This window comes from Oncorhynchus tshawytscha, linkage group LG06 (genome assembly GCF_018296145.1).
Source record: "Oncorhynchus tshawytscha isolate Ot180627B linkage group LG06, Otsh_v2.0, whole genome shotgun sequence".
Classification (NCBI taxonomy): domain Eukaryota; kingdom Metazoa; phylum Chordata; class Actinopteri; order Salmoniformes; family Salmonidae; genus Oncorhynchus; species Oncorhynchus tshawytscha.
The window spans coordinates 12,892,203-12,914,173 of record NC_056434.1 but is presented as its reverse complement, the minus strand read 5'-3'; the positions used below and the strand labels follow the sequence as shown (position 1 = coordinate 12,914,173).

Here is a 21,971-nt window from a genome sequence, read left to right as displayed (position 1 = left end):
GAGTTGCAGTCTACTGCAGAGATAGCCTGCAAAGTAATGTCATACTTTCCAGGTCCATACCCAAACAGTTCGAAGTACTAATTTTAAAAATGACTCTCTCCAGAAATAAGTCTCTCACTGTTGCCGCCTGCTACCGACCCCCCTGAGGTCCCAGCTGTGCCCTGGACACCATTTGTGAATTGATCGCCCCCCATCTAGCTTCAGAGTTTGTTCTGTTAGAAGACCTAAACTGGGATATGCTTAACACCACCGGCAGTCCTACAATCTAAGCTAGAGGCCCTCAATCTCACACAAATCATCAAGAAACCCACCAGGTACAACCCTAAATCTGTAAACAAGGGCACCCTCATAGATGTCATCCTGACCAACTGGCCCTCCAAATACACCTCCGGTGTCTTCAACCAGGATCTCAGCGATCACTGCCTCATTGCCTGTATCCGCTACGGATCCGCAGTCAAACGACCACCTCTCATCACTGTCAAACGCTCCCTAAAACACTTCTGCGAGCAGGCCTTTCTAATCGACCTGGCCCGGGTATCCTGGAAGGATATTGACCTCATTCCGTCAGTTGAGGATGCCTGGTCATTCTTTGAAAGTAACTTCCTCACCATCTTAGATAAGCATGCTCCGTTCAAAAAATGCAGAACTAAGAACAGATATAGCCCTTGGTTCACTCCGGACCTGACTGCCCTCGACCAGCACAAAAACATCCTGTGGCGGACTGCAATAGCATCGAATAGTCCCCGCGATATGCAACTGTTCAGGGAAGTCAGGAACCAATACACACAGTCAGTCGGCAGGGTAGCCTAGTGGTTAGAGTGTTGGACTAGTAACTGAAAGGTTGCAAGTTCAAATCCCCGAGCTGACAAGGTACACATCTGTCGTTCTGCCCCTGAACAGACAGTTAACCCACTGTTCCTAGGCTGTCATTGAAAATAAGAATTTGTTCTTAACTGACTTGCCTAGTTAAATAAAGGTAAAAAAAATAAAAAGTCAGGAAAGCAAAGGCCAGCTTTTTCAAGCAGAAATTTGCATCCTGTAGCTCTAACTCCAAAAAGTTCTGGGACACTGTAAAGTCCATGGAGAACAAGAGCACCTCCTCCCAGCTCCTCACTGCACTGAGGCTATGTAACACGATCACCACCGATAAATCCATGATAATCGAAAACTTCAACAAGCATTTCTCAACGGCTGGCCATGACTTCCTCCTGGCTACTCCAACCTCGGCCAACTGCTCTGCCCCCCCCCGCAGCTACTCGCCCAAGCCTCCCCAGCTTCTCCTTTACTCAAATCCAGATACCAGATGTTCTGAAAGAGCTGCAAAACCTGGACCCATACAAATCAGCTGGGCTTGACAATCTGGACCCTCTATTTCCGAAACTATCCGCCGCCATTGTCGCAAAACACATTACCAGCCTGTTCAACCTCTCTTTCATATCGTCTGAGATCCCCAAGGATTGGAAAGCTGCCGCAGTCATCCCCCTCTTCAAAGGGGAGACACCCTAGACCCAAACTGTTACAGACCTATACCCATCCTGCCCTGCCTATCTAAGGTCTTCGAAAGCCAAGTCAACAAACAGATCACTGACCATCTCAAATCCCACCGTACCTTCTCCGCTGTGCAATCTGGTTTCCGAGCCGGTCACGGGTGCACCGCAGCCACACTCAAGGTACTAAACGATATCATAACCTCCATCGATAAAAGACAGTACTGTGCAGCAGTCTTCATCGACCTGGCCAAGGCTTTCGACTCTGTCAATCACCATATTCTTATCGGTAGACTCAGTAGCCTCGGTTTTTCTAATGACTGCCTTGCCTGGTTCACCAACTACTTTGCAGACAGAGTTCAGTGTGTCAAATCGGAGGGCGTGTTGTCCGGTCCTCTGGCAGTCTCTATGGGGGTGCCACAGAGTTCAATTCTCGGGCCGACTCTTTTCTCTGTATATATCAATGATGTTGCTCTTGCTGCGGGCGACTCCATTCTGTATACTTCTGGCCCTTCCTTGGACACTGTGCTATCTAACCTCCAAACGAGCTTCAATGCCGTACAACACTCTTTCCGTGGCCTCCAACTGCTCTTAAACGCTAGTAAAACCAAATGCATGCTTTTCAACCGTTCGCTGCCTGCACCCACATGCCCGACTAGCATCACCACCCCGGATGGTTCCGACCTAGAATATGTGGACATCTATAAGTACTTAGGAGTCTGGCTAGACTGTAAACTCTCCTTCCAGAATCATATCAAACATCTTCAATCTAAAATCAAATCTAGAGTCGGCTTTCTATTTCGCAACAAACCCTCCTTCACTCACGCCGCCAAACTTGCCCTAGTAAAACTGACTCTGCTTCCGATCCTCGACTTCAGCAATGTCATTTACAAAATAACCTCCAACACTCTACTCAGCAGATTGCATGCAGTCTATCACAGTGCCATCCGTTCTGTCACCAAAGCCCCATATACTACCCACCACTGCGACCTGTATGCTCTCGTTGGCTGGCCCTCGCTTCACATCCGTCGCCAAACCCACTGGCTCCTGGTCATCTATAAGTCGTTGCTAGGTAAAGCCCTGCCTTATCTCAACTCACTGGTCACCATAGCAGTACCCACCTGCAGCATGCGCTCCAGCAGGTATATTTCACTGGTCACCCCCAACGCCAATTCCTCCTTTGGCCACCTTTCCTTCCAGTTCTCTGCTGCCAATGACTGGAACGAACTGCAAAAAATCTCTGAAACTGGAAATACTTATCTCCCTCACTAGCTTTAAGCACCAGCTGTCAGAAAAGCTCACATATAATAGGTTTATTCAGAGAGAACAAATCATGCAGGGAGGTTGATGGTTGATGTTCATGCACCCCTGTCCCCTCAAATCAAATCAAATCAAACCTGTGATTCTCTCCACAAAACAAAGGGACAGGATGTACTTTATAACCAATCCCTAGCCTGTGGTTGACAATTAGAATTCCTTGCAATAAAACTGTGCCAATGACCAAATAACAAGTATCCTATTTCAGGTTGGACCAATGAGAGCGTGCCACACGTAGCTATGAGTTCAGGACTGACATTCCTAAAAAATGTTGAACTGAAAACCAACTATTTCCATTGATAATTCCCTATTGAACGTTAATACTCTATTGACTTTTAGTACTCTTGACCTCTCGTTCTCTGTTTCTTGACCTCTCGTTCTCTGTCCTTGACCTCTCGTTCTCTGTCTCTGCGTTGTGTATTTATCTTCAAAATATTCTTATACTTCTGTAAATGAGACATGTGCAAAAAATCATAAAAACAAGTTTTCACTTTGTCAATATGGGGTATTGTGGGTAAATGGGTGAAACTTATTTGAATCCATTTTGAATTCAGGCTGTAACACAACAAAATGTTGAATAAGGCAAGAGGTAGGACTACTTTCTGAAGCCACTGTAACGTTACTTTAAAGCATTGCTGAGCAATTTGAGTTAAAATAATCAGTTGATAAAAGCAACAGGGTTGAGAAGTTTTATTTGTCACTCCAATGTCTATAACACCTTAAAAAACAAACAGAGCAGAAGCGCTTCAGGTATTACAAAACAACCACAGGTGCTCTTTGAGGGGAATAGGAATTGAAAAGCATAATGGAAAATTATAACATCAAATAAGTGATAAGTGGCATAAACAATCAAAGTCAAGGAACCTGGTGGGTTTGAACTTTAGGAAGCCTTTCATTAATGGGATACAACATTAAAATACACTAATGCGCATCGACTTTGGCCTTCATCAGGGTGTCTGATACAAAGTGAGTCAAGGCTATACAACTGCATCTCCTCCATTTTGTATCAGACACAGTAAGCCGATACAATTTTAATAATGGTGTAGCCCATAAATTAAAGTATTTAACTTTCAAACCACACGAGTGCCTGGACTTGGATTTAACAGTCCAAGGGAAGACTTCTGCAGTCATTTTACATTACCCTACATTAATTACATGGTACAATATTGATGCATTATCAATGACCTGATCCATAGCAAATAAATATCATATACCACTGAGAATTTGAAAAACTCATAAATAACACAATGTCCTTCATTCAATTATGTTTGATATGCACATGGTTAAATAAATACAAACCAATATCATGAGCATTATGTTCACCTGTGCCGTATTCAGTTGGGTACAATGTAGCAACAATTTTGCAACACAAAACAATTCTGAATTGTTAAACAACTTCAGGTACTACCTTCCTGTTTGAAAATGTTTTATCCCATTTCGTGCCAATATAACACACACTTGGTTAAGTACAGTATGTCCCAATTCTAAACATCTGATCATGTACCTGTCAAAATGCCACTCTGTCAAAGAGCACTATTGCAGAAAAGTAACCCCAAAAAATGTGTAGGTTCAATTTCAGAGTATATGTCATACAGTCAGTATATAAATGTATGTATACATGTCCTAGGCAAAGGTTTGGAAACACCTACTCATTCCAGGGTTTCTTCATTGTTACTACTTTCTACACTGTAGAATAATAGTGAAGACATCACAACTATGAAATAACACATATGGAATCATGTAGTAACCAAAACAGTGTTAAACAAGTCAAAATATATTTTATATTTGAGATTCTTCAAAGTAGCCACCCTTTGCCTTGATGACAGCTTTGCACACTCTTGGAATTCTCTCAACCAGCTTCATGAGGTAGTCACCTGGAATGCATTTCAATTAACACGTATGCCTTGTTAAAAGTTAATTTGTGGAATTTCTTTCCTTCTTAATGTGTTTGAGCCAATCGGTTGTGTTGTGACCAGGTAGGGATGGTATACAGAACATAGCCCTATTTGCCAAAATACCAAGTCCATATTATGGCAAGAACAGCTAAAATAAGCAAAGAGAAACGACAATCCATCATTACTTTAAAGACATGAAGGTTAGTCAATATGGAACATTAAGAACTCTGAAAGTTTCTTCCAGTGCAGTTGCAAAAACCATCAAACGCTATGATGAAACTGGCTCTCAAGAGGACCGCCACAGGAAAGACCCAGAGTTACCTACTGCAGAGGATAATTTCATTAGAGTTACCAGCCTCAGAAATTGCAGCCTAAATAAATGCTTCACAGAGTTCAAGAAACAGACAAATCTCAACATCAACTGTTCAGAGCAGACTGCGTGAATCAGGCCTTCATGGTCTAATTGCTGCAAAGAAACCACTAGTAAAGGACACCAATAAGAAGAGACTTGTTTGGGCCAAGAAACACAAGCAATTGACATTAGACCGGTGTAAATCTGTTCCTTTGGTCTGATGAGTCCAAATTTGTGATTTTTGGTTCTAACCGCCGTGTGTTTGTGAGACGCAGAGTAGGTGAACGTAAGATCTGTATGGAGGAGGAGGTGTGATGGTGAGGAGGAGGTGTGATGGTGTGGGGGTGCTTTACTGGTGACACGATCTGTGATTTATTTAGAATTCAAGGCACACTTAACCAGCATGGCTACCCCAACATTCTGCAGCGATACGCCATCCCATCTGGTTTGCGCTTAGTGGGACAATCATTTGTTTTTTAACAGAACAATGACCCAACACATCTTCAGGCTGTGTAAGGGCTATTTGATCAAGGAGAGTGATGGTGCTGCATCAGATGGCTTGGCCTCCACAATCACCTGACCTCAACCCAATTGAGATGGTTTGGGATGTTTTTCTTGTTTTAAAAAAACATTGATTTAACTAGGCAAGTCAGTTAAGAACAAATTCTTATTTACAATGACGGCCTAGGAACAGTGGGCAGAATGACAGATTTTTACCTTGTCAGCTCGGGGATTCGATTGCGCAACTTTCGGTTACTAGCCCAATGCTCCAACCACTAAATACAAATACACCATGACAGCGCAACACACAAGGGGTGGAACAGTGGCAAAGGTACCCACAGGACCAACAGAATAATATTAGTCTGAGGAGATATGAAACACTATTAATACCTGCCGCCCCGAGTGAAGGAAAAGCAGCCAACAAGAGCTCAGCATATGTGGGAACTCCTAGAAGACTGTTAGAAAAGCATTCCAGGTGAAGCTGGTTGAGAGAATGCCAAGTGTGCAAAGCTGTCAAGGCAAAGAGTGGCTACTTTGAAGAAACTCAAATATATTTTGATATGTTTAACACTTTTTTGGTTACTGCATGATTCCATGTGTTATTTCATAGTTTTGATGTCTTCACTATTATTCCACAATGTAGAAAATAGTACAAATAAAAAGACTTCAATGAGTAGGTGTTTCCAAACTTGACTGGTACTGTATATATGAATTATGATTAGGAGGAAGTTGTAACCATAGTTTCCACATATGGCTTCCGTGTTTTAAAAGCATTTGAAAATGAGGTGGATACATAGCCAGTCATTTCAGGTATTCAACTACATTCCTATGGGGAAATTATTTACTTATATTCTGTTTTATTTGGACAAACTTCAAATTGACCCAGCGTTAAGTTTGATGTTTCACTGCCGTAACATCAGAAAAACACAATACCGAAATAAAATGCTATTGAGAGCCATTCATACTGTATAGGTTATTTTTGTGATCAGTCGTTTGTTTTTTGTGATCAGTCGTCTATAGCTACCACTGCTGCACATAATACTGTAATTGTAAACATAATGATTTAAAACATGAAATAAAAAAAGTTCCTGATTATTTTCATCAAACACTAGCAAAAAGTACAAGGTTACTTTTTTGCTATTTACAAATGTTTAGAAGTAGAAAAGCCTGACATTTAGACATCATTACAATGGACTCATTGCTTTGAGGTGAAAGTTATTCAAGTATTGCAGTAAAATTGGTAAGAGCAATTATGTATTTACTATTAAACTGATCAAAATTGGTAAAAAGACAAATTAAGACAAAATAAATGCTGCAAGTCATGTAAACTAAGCTGTATTTTTGAATTCAGACAATATGTTCCAGGCCTCCCGAGTGGCACAGTGGTCTAAGGCACTGCATTGCAGTGCTAGCTGTGCCACTAGAGATTCTAGGTTAGAGTCCAGGCTCTGTCGCAGCCAGCCCGACTGGAAGACCCATGGAGCGGCACACAATTGGCCCAGCGTCATCCGGATTAGGAAAGGGTTTGGCCGGCAGGGATGTTCTTGTCCCATCGCGCACTAGCGACTCCTGTCGCGGGCCAGGCGCAGTGCATGCTGACACGGTCGCCAGGTGTATGGCGTTTCCTCCGACACATTGGTGCGGCTGGCTTCCGGATTTAGTGGGCATTGTGTCAAGAAGCAGTGCGGCTTGGTTGGGTTGTGTTTCGGAAGACGCGCGGCTCTCGACCCTCGCCCATACGGGGGATGCAGCGATGAGACAAGACGGTAACTACCAATTAGATACCATGAAATTGGGAAAAAAGGAAAAAAGTTTTTTTTCTAAATGTGAAAGATAATACGTTGCAACCTCAGTGTGCTCCTGTCTATTTCTCTCTAGTCTCTATTATTATTATAAAGGACATTGAAACACCAGTGCATTACCAAATGCAAAGTAGAAAGCATCTACAATCATATAGTTCATCCTGTAATAGGAAGCCTATTGGCAAGGTGGGTCGAGACTTAACCATTCAGGCCAACGGAAAAATCATTTACAAACATATTACATCCTATTCTTATCGGACTAATAAAATAATGAACAATACATCTTGATTCTTGCAATATATACATCCAACAACGTTCTTTTTAACCATAATTAAACCTTTGTATATCATTTTAAGACAGATGAAATTAAACAATAAGAGCCCAGTAACCCAGGAGGGATTGTCACAAACACACATTCAAAGTACAATCTGAAATCTTTGTCCGCTATGGCCGGGCGTTAAAATGCAAACAAATAATCAATGCTAAAAAGCATACACACACACAGTTCAATTTGAAACTCTCAAAAACCCATCCCCACACTCCTATTAGCCAGGTCAATACCTCTGCCAGAAATGAAACTGCAAATTGTAACAAAACCTTGCAGACCTCTGACCTCACACCTGGCAGAAGCCAGTTTAGGAAGCCATCCTGATTACGCCAAATAAAGACATTTATTTAGAATGGTCCGTCATAATGTTGAGATGCAAAAAGAACGTTGCTCTGATATGAAAGCGAAGCCTCGGAGGTCTGCGGTTGAGGTGGACGATGAACGTCTCTCACTTGGAGGAGGAGGCCATGTGTCCGTGCACACGGAAGCGGTACACGCATGTGTACTCCAGGTGACCCCAGTTACTCAGAACGCGCAGCTCCACGAAATAATAGATGGCCCTGGTAGGATTCTGACATAGAGAACAGGAAGGGTAAAGGGTTAGAACAAGCAACGCAACTGATGACTGTATGGATACTGCATTAGGGTCAACAGTAGCTACTAGCTAGGTAGTTAGAACTTTGTTCTATGGTCCTGGTCCTGTTCTGTTCCAGGCTTATTTCAGCTATAGTCTTTGCATAAACATCGAGCCCGACGAATGTCTCACGCCCCCAAAAAATAACCTAGTAATCCTAACCGGAGGTCGGTGTTCACTAGGCACCAAAAGGAAGAAAAACTGAAAGAGGGAGGGACTACCTGAACTTGTCCAATAAGAAACACTAATTTTCTGTAGCAAAATGTTTTGCTTCATTTTGAAACGGTGTGTACTAATGAATACAACCGAGGCAAAGTTTAAATGGATGGGACTCACAGGCAGTTGGAAGGTCTGGATTGCCCCTCCGTGCTGGTCATAAGTGAAGGTTCCCAGGCAGGTGCCGTCTTCTGTCTCAGTGGACATACCCTGCACAGAGAGAGAAAGCGATGAGACCGATTTTTAAAGACAGAAATGAGTCATCAGCGTTAAAGATATTCACCATACTGCTCTAAACATCTCTGTAGGAAATCTTCAACAGTAGATTATGTAGATGTGACTCTGGAAAAAATTGTGCACTGACTAGAGTGTCAGGGAAGGGCTAGAGGTCACAGATGACTCACGTAGACAGAGAAGGCCTTGGGCGCGCTGTCGATGCGTCCGGTGGGCGCGTTGGAGACCGGGAGGTGCTCCAGTGTGACGTGGGTGATGTGGGCAGGATGAGATAGGGCGATGACCAGGGTGCCCTGCGCTCCGTAGAACGCCCAGCACTTCCCAGCTTGCACCGCCTGACCCTGGATAACAGTGCGGGGGTTCTCAGAGGGGTACCAGAGGGGTACACCCAGGAAGGACACGCATGCCGAGCGGGTACGGTACGTCTCGGAACACCGTGTGCTCACAACACTGGCACCTTGGGACTCCAAGGCAAAGTCTGGCATCCTGTCAGCCAATAGGGGACTGCAGTTCTTCACAACCTCTTTCACCATCCGTGGCTCATTCTGGGGCACATTCTCATGCAGCCATTTGGCCATGGCCTCTTCAAGCTCAGGGGTCAGGTGTGTGTTGGCTGTGGTGGGGTTGGGAGCTGGAGGAGGCTGGTTCTGAACAGAGTAGACCTGCTTCCCCAGCTACACAACACAGAGAGACCACATCCATTAGGTTAGGAAGGCTCATCAATTATTGTGTCCCAAACAGCACCCCATTCCCTATATAGTGCACTACCATAGGGCTCTGGTCAAAAGTAATTGTAATTCGCTCTGGAGGAGAACGTCTGCTAAATGACTAAAATGGGAAATGTAGTGCACTATGTAGGTTATTGGGTGCCATTTTGGACTCGGCCATTCTCATTTAAGTTATTTAGCACCATCTCTTATGCAGAACCACTTAAGAAAGTGCACAAGTTCAGTGCTACAAATTTGACTTGAGTTTGCGTGTTTTGTGTACATTACCGTGGCACTCTGGTCCTCCAGGGCAGCGACTCGCTGCTTGACGTGTGTGTGTTGGTCCTTCAGCTCGCCCACCTGACTGATGAAGCCGGCTGTCTGCTCGCTCAAACGATGCTCCCAATCCAGTGGATTCACACTACAATAGAAAAAAGGCCAGTGAGAAACAGATATTTATTTATCTTCAACCCCGAGACAGCAAACTCACAAAACATTTTTAAAGGCTAAGTCAAGATTGTCTTCAAATCAAATCAAATTTCAAATGTATTTATATAGCCCTTCGTACATCAGCTGATATCTCAAAGTGCTGTACAGAAACCCAGCCTAAAACCCCAAACAGCAAGCAATGCAGGTGTTGAAGCACATTTGCTAGGAAAAACTCCCTAGAAAGGCCAAAACCTAGAAAGAAACCTAGAGAGGAAATCTTAATCCAAAGTTTTTTTTGCAAACAAGGTTTGGACATTAGATTGGTTAACAGAAAAAGTATGGGAGTATGTTTTCACTCCTTTCAAATCTTCCCAAGTGCCTAGGGAGCATGGGACAGGAGCTAGGGCTAAGGACAGGAGGTAGATGCTAGGAGGTAGGGGCTAGGGGCAGAAGCTAGGGGGCAGGTTCTGGATTGGGCCGGACACACACTCACCTGTCCACTCTCACTCTCACGTCCCTCATGTCTGTTCTCACGTCTGCCAAGTCTGTCTGCAGTCGCTCTACCATCTGTTAGGATAGACGAGCACTACATCTCAACCATATACGTAAATATACAACAATTCTATAGAACATATATACAATACCAGTCAAAAATTTGGGCACGCCTACGCAGTCCAGGGTTTTTCTTTATTTTTTACTATTTTCTACATAGTAGAATAATAGTGAAGACATCAAAACTATAAAATAACACACATGGAATCATGTAGTAACCAAAAAAGTGTTAAAGAAAACAAAACATATTTTACATTTAGATTCTTCAAAGTAGACACCCTTTGCCTTTGCCTGGACTCTTGGCATTCCCTCAACCAGCTTCCCCTGGAATACTTTTCCAACAGTTTTGAAGGAGTTGCCACATATTCTGCGCTCCCGAGTGGCGCAGTGATCTAAGGCACTGCATCTCAGTGCAAGAGGCGTCACTATAGTCCCTGGTTTGAATCCAGGCTGAATCACATCCAGCCGTGATTGGGAGTCCGATTAGGGCGGCGCACAATTAACTCAGTGTCGTCCGGGTTTGGCCATCATTGTAAATAAGAATTTGCTCTCAACTGACTAGCCTAGTTAAATAAAGGTAAAAAAAAAAAAAAAGAAGAATTGGCTGCTTTTCCTTCACTCTGCGGTCCAACTCATCCCAAACAATCTCAATTGGGTTGAGGGCGGGTGATTGTAGAGGCCAAGTCATCTGATGCAGCACTCCATCTCTCTCCTTCTTGGTCAAATAGCCCTTACACAGCCTGGAGGTGTGTTGGGTCATTGGCCTGTTGAAAAATAAATGATAGTCCCACTAAGCGCAAACCAGATGGGACGGCGTATCGCTGCAGAATGCTGTGGTAGCCATGCTGGTTATGTGTGCTTTGAATTCTAAATAAATCACAGACAGTGTCACCAGCAAATCACCCCCACATCATCACACCTCCTCCTAGAAGGCAAGCATCCTGGGGTAGCTGCTTCACTGTTGATGTTGAGACAGGTGTTTTGCGGGTACTATTTAATGAAGCTGCCAGTTGAGGTCTTGTGAGGCGTCTGTTTCTCAAACTAGACACTAATGTACTCGTCCTCTTGCTCAGTTGTGCATCGGGGCCTCCCACTCCCCTTTCTATTCTGGTTAGAGCTAGTTTGCGCCGTTCTGTGAAGGGAGTAGTACACAGGCATTGTGCGAGATCTATAGTTTCTTGGCAATTTCACAAATGGAATAGCCTTAAATTTCTCATAACAAGAATAGACTGACAAATTTCATAAGTTAGTTCTTTGTTTCTGGCCATTTTGAGCCTGTAATCGAAGCCACAAATGCTGATGCTCCAGATACTCAACTAGTCTACAGAAGGCCAGTTTTATTGATTCTTTAAATCAGTACTACAGTTTTCAAATGTGCTAACATAATTGCAAAATGGTTTTCTAATGATCAATTAGCATTTTAAAATGATAAACTTAGATTAGCTATACAAGAATATTTTGAAGATAAACACACAACGCAGAGGATGAGGACGAGCGTACTAAACTAAATGGAGTACTATGGTCAATAGGGAATTGTCAATGTAAATAGGAGTTGCTTTTCAGTTCAACAGCTGTTTAGAATCTGTGGAATGTCAGTCCTGAACTCAGAGCTACGTTCTGTACATTGAGTCTGGAGCAGGATACTTGTTATATGGCCATTGGCCCAGTTGTACTACAAGGACTTCTGATTGGTCAACCCCAAGCTAGGTTGGGGGGTTATAAATGACATCCTGTTATTTGTTCTGTGGAGAAAAGCTGAGGACAACAGGGGGAATGAACATCTACCTCCCAGCATAGCATCTATGATTTGTCCTTTTCAAATAAATACATTTTTCTCCCCGATTTGCTTTGGGGTTTGTGTTATTGAAGAATAACAACTGCTAACAGCTAACACATCGTGCCATTGGAACACAGAAGTGATGGTTGCCGATAATGGGCCTATGTAGATATTCCATTTTAAAAAAAAACAGCCGTTTCCAGCTACAATAGTCATTTACAACATTAACAATGTCTACACTATATTTCTGATCAATTTGATGTTATTTTAATGGACTATTTTTTTTGCTTTTCTTTAAAAAATAAGGACATTTCTAAGTGACCCCAAACTTTTCAACGGTTGTGTGTGTGTATATATTACATAAAAAAGAAAACACTATTTCCCAAATACTGCACTATTATAGAGCCCTATAAGAGGACTCCCTATCACACTACTACAGACATCTATAACTGAAACCCTGTTCTCCATACTAGACTGTTATAGGACCTTATGATACCCCATTCCACATAATACTGCACTATAGAGCACTCACCTCGGTTACAAATTTCTGCTGGTGTTCCTTCTTCTTAAGAATTTCAATCTCTCTCTGCGGGAGAACATGCACACAAGTGAGTTAAACCAAATGAATACACCCAAATGCAGTATAGTTTGTGCATTCTCTCTTTGTCTCTCTTACCAGGATGGTGTTCATCTTGGCTTCCAGAGCAGAATGCAATACCGAAGCTCCATCCTGCAGAAAGAGTTTCAACAAACAAGCTTTTAACTGTACAATCCAGGAGTACACATGCAGAGCGTCAATGTAGCATCCTACCAAATCAAGAGAAAGAGAGATTATTGCCGGGTATGTGGTCCCATCAGATCCTACCATAGCCTTGACAGGTGGCGTAGTGAAGACAGGTGGCGGAGTTGGGGTGATGACAGATCGGTTCAGGGTCATAGTGATAGCATTCAGGGCTGAAGTCAGAGTGGCCCATACCAAGGGGGCAAGGAGCCAGCAGCCTAGCAGAAAGGGGTAGAATAGACTTGAATACACTAAGGAGGACATTATCATAGAGGACAGGCTACACAGACAACATTTTGAACAATTTTGCTCGTCAACAATGGGTGTGTGTTGTACTTCTGTTATTTAAATTGTCAGTAAGTACTATGGTTAGGCATGTCTTCTGTGGACAATGTACTGCTGGCACCAATAAAGTAACAGTGATGTTGGTTCTTTTCATGGAAGTTCTATAGAACTATAGACTGATTCTGTAGTGTGATGTCACTCACCGAAGGTCAATAGGATGAGGAGGATGGCAATTAGAATGGCCTTCCCCACATCGGCCGGGATAAACGGAGGGGCTACAGGAGGAGAGAGAGATAAAGCTAATGCTAACAAACAAGCTACAAGCATAGAGACCAGCTAATGCTACACTAGCACACACACAGTACTCACTCCAATTGGCACTAGCACTTGTCCTGTTAGTGCCAGATCTCTGGCTGGCGCTAGCCCTTTGTTCGCCTAAGGAGGAGTCTCCAGAGTATCCTCTGTAACGTCTTGCCTCTGAAGAGGAGTAACCAGAGCTGTCCATGGCGCTGCTCTGGCTCTGGGCCTGGTTCAGGCCGGTCTGGCAGGACGAGAAGCCCCTGGGGCTGGGAGCCTGGTTCAGGCTGGGGGCTGGGGCAAGAGGTTCCTGGAAGGTCTTCCTTCTCTGAACCAAGCTTGAGACCCCTGAAGGGCAGGGGGTGCAGGGACAAAGAGAGAGAGTCAGATAGCTATTATGGCTATTCAAAACAAACTAACTATAACCATAGACAAAGAGGCAGCTGCAATACAAAGCTATACTGTACAGTGTATACAGTATAGGCCTAGACAATGGAAGTAACTGAGTGAGTAGGACTGAGTGTCAATAGGACTGTGGATGCAGGAAGTGGTGTGAACCGTACCAATATAGTCCTCAGCATTGATGGGTGGCTCCACTGTACTACCCTTGCTGCTAGCCGTGCTAGCCACGCTGTTGGCCCGGCTGGAGGTACGAGAGTCCGCCACTTTACGACCACCTGTCTTCCTCTTAGTAAAAACCCTGAGAGAGAGAAAGGGCTTTGTTAAAGCAACTGTCAGGCCTACTGTATTAGGCTATACGGTACAACATGAAACACAAACACACCTCACGGGGCTCTCCCTGTAGGAAACTGAGGAGGACTCATCATCGTCTGATGACTGGTGGTAGTATCCCCCTAAAACCAGCCTCATACTGCGCCGCGACATGTCTGACAGAGAGAGAGAGAGACAGAGACAATACCTCATACAGGATACTGTGGTATACGAACTGCTTTAACAGGAGGAATCCCACACACACAGCAAATCAATAATATAACACTTCGTAACAGTCATTAGGCTTTTATATGTTGTTAAAAATAGATGAGATGAACAGTTACAGTAAAAAAGGAATTGAGGTTCCCAAGAGGTAGCCTAGGTAGCATAGCGCTAGCCCAGAGCTGGTGGTAGCAGTAGCCCAGAGCTGGTGGTAGCAGTAGCCCAGAGCTGGTGGTAGCAGTAGCCCAGAGCTGGTGGTAGCAGTAGCCCAGAGCTGGTGGTAGCAGTAGCCCAGAGCTGGTGGTAGGAGAGAGGCTCTCTGACAGATGCTCTCCTGTATAATCTCTAATCCAGTTAATCTACAGCACCTCACACTGCTCTCTCAAAGAAACCACTACTAAAGGACAACGATATCTAAGGAAGTCTATTGCTCACCTGAGATTTATCTCATGATAAACTGTAGACCACACTACCTTCCTCCATCTGTATTTTTCATAGCTGTTTACATACCACCATAGTCAGAGGCTGGCACTAAAACAGCTTTAATGAGCTGTATTCAGTCATAAGCAAACAAGAAAACGCTCACCCAGAGGTGGCGCTCCTAGTAGCCAGGGACTTTAATGCAGGGAAACTTAAATCAGTTTTAACAAATTTCTATCAGCATGTTAAATGTGCAATTAGAGGAAGAACTCTGGACCACCTATACTCCACACACAGACACATACAAAGCTCTCCCTCGCCCTTCATTTGGCAAATCTGGCCATAATTCTATCCACCCGATTCCTGCTGACAAGCAAAAATTAAAGCAGGAAGCACCCGTGACTAGATCAATAAAAAAAGTGGTCAGATGAAGCAGATGCTATGCTACAGGACTGTTTTGCTAGCCCAGACTGGAATGCGTGCTCAGTCCCCTCCTGTACTCCCTGTTCACTTATGACTGCACGGCCTGGCACGACTCCAACACCATCATTAAATTTGCTGATGACCGACAACAACGAGACAGCCTATAGGCTAACAGCCTATAGGAATACAGCTCATAACGACATCTCCATCAACATGATCAAGACAAAGGAGATGGTTGTGGACTACAGGAAGAAGAGGACCGAGCACGGCCCCATTCTCAACGACGGGGCTGCAGTGGAGCAGGTTGAGAGCTTCAAGTTCCTTGGTGTCCACATCACCAACAAACTAACATGGTCCAAGCACACCAAGATAGTTGTGAAGAGGGCACAACAAAACCTATTCCCCCTCGGTAGATTGAAAAGATTTGGCATGGGTCCTCAGACCCTCAAAGGTTCTACAGCGGTAAGTGGTGTCAGAGGAAGGCCCTAAAAATTGTCAAAGACTCCAGCCACCCTAGCCATAGACTGTTCTCTTTGCTACCGCACGGCAAGAGGTACCGGAGCACCAAGTCTAGGTCCAAGAGGCTTCTAAACAGCTTCTACCCCCAAACCATAAGACTCCTGAACATCTAGTCAAATGGCTACCCAGTCAAATGGCTACCCCCTCCCCCCCACACCTTTGCTACTCTCTGTTGTCATCTATGCATAGTCACTTTAATAACTCTACCTACATGGGGCGGCAGGGTAGCCTAGTGGTTAGAGCGTTGGAAGGTTGCAAGTTCAAACCCCCGAGCTGACAAGGTACAAATCTGTCGTTCTGCCCCTGAACAGGCAGTTAACCCACTGTTCCTAGGCCATCATTGAAAATAAGAATTTGTTCTTAACTGACTTGCCTAGTAAAATAAAGGTTAAAAAAAATGTACATACTACCTCAAATAACCGGTGTCCCTGCAATTTGACTCTGTATCGGTGTATCTAGTCCCGCTATTGTTATTTCACTGCTGCTCTTTAATTACTTGTTACTTTTACCTCTTATTCTTATCTGTTTTTTTAAAAACTGCATTGTTGGTTAGGGGCTCGGAAGTAAGCATCACTGTAAGATGTTGTATTCGGCGCATTTAATTATTTTCACTATTATTCTACAATGTAGAAAATAGTCTAAATCAAATTAAAACTGTTGAATGTCCAAATTTTTGACTTGCACTGTATGTAATTTTCTCCATTCAGCTTCACACAAAACCTTCACTGCACTAGCTCAGACCTGTTTTGATTGAGTTTGCTGATCCAATCAGAGAGCAGTGTGTGCATTTCACTACCCAATCTGTTTTTTTGCAAGTGCGGTATGGTCTCTGGCTGCGTGGAGAGCAATCCACAGAGACAAAACCTGGCAAGATAATCAAGTCACTCTCAAGTCAAAGTTGACTTGGTGCCTCAAGAATCGGGACTCAAGTCTCAAGTTATCAATTTTGTGACTCAAGTCATGTGGCTCGAGTACTGCAGAGAAGCCAAAATACAGGGTAAAGGCATGGCATAAGGTGTAAGAGGATGTGGTGTGTGGTGAGACAGGAAGTCAGACATGTGAGTGATATGCAAATTCAGACAACAGAGTTGAGAAAAGGGAAGATGGCCCACACTATCCGCAGCTTTAACAACACTACAGTAAACAACTAACAACAAGTTTAGGTTGCTAGGGCATAGAGCAGTGTCGGTCCTTTTCCATGGTTACTGACAGACAAAAAGACACTGATGTAGGTCAAGTGATCAAATGGGATTGAGCCAACACCATGAGATTGGGTAAAAACATCCAGCCAGCCAGGTTAAAGTAGCCTACATTAATAGCATTCTCATTGTTATGCAATGGAGTCTGGAATACATTACCTTCCTCTGGTGTGAAAAGAAGCTTTAGCATCACTGAACATATTGTACCATAGGCTAATTCTCTCAAATCCTCTATTCCACTGAAAATGGCGTCTCTTGCCGTCTCAGCGCTTGATCCCGCTTCCCAATCCTCTTCTCATTACAATAGCCTTCAGTTCCCTCCTTCACTAAGCTCTCCTCCCCTCTTTCTTTACCTGATCCTGCAATCTAATCAACCCCTCTCATCTACAGTGCATTCTGAAAGTATTTAGACCACAACTTTTTCCACCACATTAATGTTACATTACAGCCTTATTCTATAAATTCATTAAATTGATGAAGCAAAAACAAGTTAGAATTTCTCAAATGTATTATTTGCATAATTATTATTAACATAAGTATTCAGACCCTTTTCTCAGTACTTTGTTGAAGCACCTTTAGCAGTGATTACAGCCTCGAGTCTTCTTGGGTACGACGCTGCAAGCTTGGCAGACCTGTATTTGGGGAGTTTCTCCCATTCTTCTCAAGCTCTGTCAGGTTGGATGGGGAGCGTTGCTGCACAGCTATTTTCAGCTCTCTTCAGAGATGTTTGATCGGGTTCAAGTCCGAGCTCTGGCTGGGCCACTCAGGGACATTGAGACTTGTCCCGAAGCCACTCCTGTGTTGTCTTGGCCTTGTGCTTAGAGCCGATGTCCTGTTGGAAGGTGAACCTTTGCCCCAGTCTGAGGTCCTGAACGCTCTGGAGCAGGTTTTCATCAAGGATCTCTGTACTTCGCTCCGTTCATCTTTCCCTCGATCCTGACTGGTCTCCAGTCCCTGCCGCTGAAAAACATCCCCACAGCATGATGCTGCCACCGTAGGGATGATGCCAGGTTTCCTCCAGACATGATGCTTGGCATGCAGCCAAAGAGTTCAATCTTGGTTTCATCAAATGAGAGAATCTTGTTTCTCATGGCCTCAGAGTCCTTTAGGTGCCTTTTGGTAAACTCCAAGCAGGCTGTCATGAGTCTTTTGAGGAGTGGCTTATGTTTTGCCACTCTACCATAAAGGCCTGATTGGTGGAGTGCTGCAGAGGAGGTTGTTCTTTTGGAAGATTCTCCCATCTCTACAGAGGAATTCTGTAGCTCTGTCAGAGTGACCATCGGGTTCTTGGTCACCTCCCTAACCAAGGCCCTTCTCCCCCGATTGCTCAGTTTGGCCGGGCGGCCAGCTTCAGGAAGAGTCTTGGTGGTTCCAAACTTCTTAAATGTAAGAATGATGGAGGCCACTGTGTTCTTGGGGACCTTCAATGCTGCAGACATTTGTTGTACCCTTCCCCAGATCTGTGCCTCGAGACAATCCTGTCCCGGAGCTCTACCGACAATTCCTTGGACCTCATGGCCTGGTTTTTGCTCTGACATGCACCATCACCTGTGGGACCTTATATAGACAGATGTGTGCCTTTCTAAAATCTTATCCAATCAATGGAATTTAGCACAGGTGGACTCCAATCAAGTTGTAGAAACATCAAGGTGATCAATGGAAACAGGATGCACCTAAGCTCAATTTCGAGTCTGATAGCAAAGGGTCTGAATACTTATATAAAGTTGTGTTTTATTTGCAAAAATGTCTAAAAACATTGTCATTATGGGGTATTGTGTGTAGATTGAGTTCTAAAAAAATAAATAAAGCTGTAATGTAACAAAATGTGGAAAAAGTAAAGGGGTCTGAATATTTTCTTTTTTCGTAGCTTGCTAGGCTATAATTACATGAGGACACAAACACAGTCCACATACTACAAAAGAGCTTCATTAGACCTGACACACATACAGGAGAACAGCCATATAAAATACACATAAACAAAGACACGTGTGTTTCCGTAACAGCTTGAAGCTGATCCTCATTAGTATATTGGATGATGTTCCTCCTAGAACATCAGAGAGGAGAGTTAGGGTTTGAACGTTCTGTGTTCCTGTTAAGGGAGGGGCAGGTCATGGAGGCATTGCTGGCAGAGTTAGCATGACTACTGCCATACACACAGCCAGGCTACATAGACAAATAGACCACAGAGAGAGAAAGAGACCGAGAGAGAAAAAAACTCGGCTGAGTCATTTTAAAGCAAACAGCACATAATTGCCATCTAAATAATAGGACATGTGTTGACTGTGCCCCTAGAAGCTTGGAAACTGTTTCTCAAAAGAGATACTCGTGCGTATTGTGAACATCAATACGCGTTGTTTTATCAACAAGATGCTGACACTTCAGCTGCCGTCTCACGGACACGAACAGCATCATCCCCATATGAGAAAAAAGTCATTAATCTACCTTGCAAACTGTTAGTTACAGCACGTCACGAGTTCACGGCATAGCTACTGTAACTAGCTTATAGCATTAAACATGCATAAACAAACTTGGTGTAAACAAACGGATATATTTTGTCCAGACTTACCCGCTTCTTGGGTCGCCATCATGGGTAAGGCAGAGGCAAAGCTCCCTGTCCCAGGTGGCGAGCTGTCAAATGTAACCTCTCGCAAATGTAACGATAACTTGGCTAATTGCAACCACCAGCCCTATACATTTCCGAACAACAATTTAGTGGTAGACAGGACGGGGTATAAAGAGCCAACCCCTTTGTTGGCTCTTCGTAACACTTTCACAAAAAAAAATCTGCTACAGTATTTGCTAGCACAAGGCAAACGGGACCAGAACGTTGCTACTGACAGTTAGGCGGAGGAGGAGTCCGCGGGCCAGACAGACAGTTACAAAACACCCTCTTATTTTGAGTTAAGGCTGCCTCTTAGGAGCTCTCGTCTTTTTTACGCGTCACCCTGTGGCAATATCTGGTCAGCAACAGTTCCCCCCTCCCCTTCTATTGAATGATTCATTAATAATCGTGGCAACTTTCCTTTGCATCTTGCGAGGTGAAATCAATGAATAAAAGTATGGGAAAATAGGCTAAACATGCGCATATGATAAAACCAAGGACATCACATTTAGAAAATATTACCTAAATCTTGTATAATGTTCTCAGTCTACAGTCAGTGAAGAAGATCCCTGACTCGGGTTGTTGTCCCGACACTGTTCATATTACATCGACTAATGCCTGACGTCATAATCAAGTCTCAGAGAACTGATTATGACGTCAAACATTGGTTGACTGTTTTATTTTAAGTTTGTCTTGCTATCCTTACGTTTTCAAGTTAAAGTTTAATTAATTAATTAATTAATATAAAGTGCAATTTAATACTGAATTGCTTGATGAAAAAAATATATATATAACACAAGAGCACGTTCATTATGGACATTGTCGATCCAACAACCGAGAGTCAGTAGCCTTTCCTTTTCTCAATTAAATTTGCTCAACTCCTGCGTCCTGTCTGAGCCTTCCTCTCTGGCCTCGCGTTAAAGGTAGTAGAGGAGAGGGAAAGCGTTTTTAAAAAACGCTTGTATTAAATGAGAGGGCTTGATTGACATAGCAGTTGACATTGCAGGCAACTGCCGGCAGACTGATCAACAAAAATAAATATTCATAAATCATAAATAACTACTCCATGTTTTTGTAGATCAGTCAGTCACGCAAACGACGTTTACAAAATAAATGTATAAAGTGATTAAAAACAAATGTAGCTAGTTGTGCAAGACATTTTATAGACAAAGGGATAAGTAGCGTATTCTTTTTGTATGTTTGCATACTTTACTCCTTCAAGAAAACAATAGCTGATTTAAAAAAAAAATGGGTAACTGCATACATGGAGTGTCTGGAAGTGGGCGTGTCAACAGGAGTGGGCGGATGAACAGAACAGGATGTATGGAAAAGCGAATCAGCTAATTGGGCATATTTGTTGCCACTCAATACCGTTTTGCCTGACTGATTGAGTTGCACAACATGTCGATTGTTGACAACTTTAGCATTTTAGCTAAACCTAACTCCTTTCCTAACCTTAACTTAATAACTGATTGAGTTGCACAACATGTCGATTGTTGACAACTGTAGCATTTTAGCTAAACCTAACTCCTTTCCTAACCTTAACTTAATTCTCTAATCCTTCCACCTTAATTATCCTAACCTGCTACGTTAGTTCTTAACCCTCTATGTAAACCAGCGGTGCACCTGGCTATGGCCGGTCTAACCAATAATGGAGTGCTGATGACGCACCATCTAACTTTACTCACACGAAATAGCCTACACGCCAATCATATGCTTTTGGGAGCGGGCAGAAAAAGGTTGTCGATCCACTTAGGCAAAAAGGACAACATCGGAGTTTAATTCAATAAGAGAAAAGCTGCAAAATTGAGAGTTTAAAATAAAGAGAAGTGAGGGCCAGAAAAGTAATGTCTGGGAATGATTTGGTGAAGTAGGATGATAGGAGCGTGATGATTGTGAGGCGCTATACAAATTAGACAGTCACAAGATGGGGACATCAAATAGGCCAATGGCACATCAAGGGAACTGTAGTCTACTGTTCGGATGGGTTAAATGGAAACTGAAATCTGGACACTGACTGTAGGTCTATAACCTCTCACATCGTCTTAATATCTTTACAACCGGTCAAACGGATGTAATTTGGAAATTTTGCACATTTTCCTCATCAATCTACACACTATACCTCGTAATGACAAAGCAAAAACAGGTTTTAGCCATTTTTGCAAATGTATTTAAAAAATATATATGTATATATACAGTTGAAGTCAGAAGTTTACATACACCTTAGCCAAATTACATTTAAACTCAGTTTTTCACAATTCCTGACATTTAATCCTAGTAA

General features: G+C 43.2%; 1 protein-coding gene across 1 annotated transcript; it reads right to left on the bottom strand.

Annotated features, from left to right (window-relative positions):
• Window positions 1-7,504: 7,504 nt before the first annotated feature.
• On the bottom strand, window positions 7,505-20,008 carry LOC112246705 (SUN domain-containing protein 2-like). Its single transcript, XM_024415194.2, has 13 exons — window positions 19,655-20,008; window positions 14,379-14,481; window positions 14,158-14,294; window positions 13,667-13,942; window positions 13,501-13,572; window positions 13,097-13,230; window positions 12,908-12,961; window positions 12,764-12,817; window positions 10,396-10,469; window positions 9,762-9,894; window positions 8,937-9,440; window positions 8,653-8,742; window positions 7,505-8,253 (listed from the first exon to the last, which is right to left on the bottom strand). The coding sequence occupies exons 1-13, from the start codon at window positions 19,674-19,676 to the stop codon at window positions 8,131-8,133; spliced, it is 1,776 nt and encodes a 591-aa protein (XP_024270962.1). The 5' UTR covers window positions 19,677-20,008; the 3' UTR covers window positions 7,505-8,130.
• Between the last annotated feature and the right edge of the window lie 1,963 nt (window positions 20,009-21,971).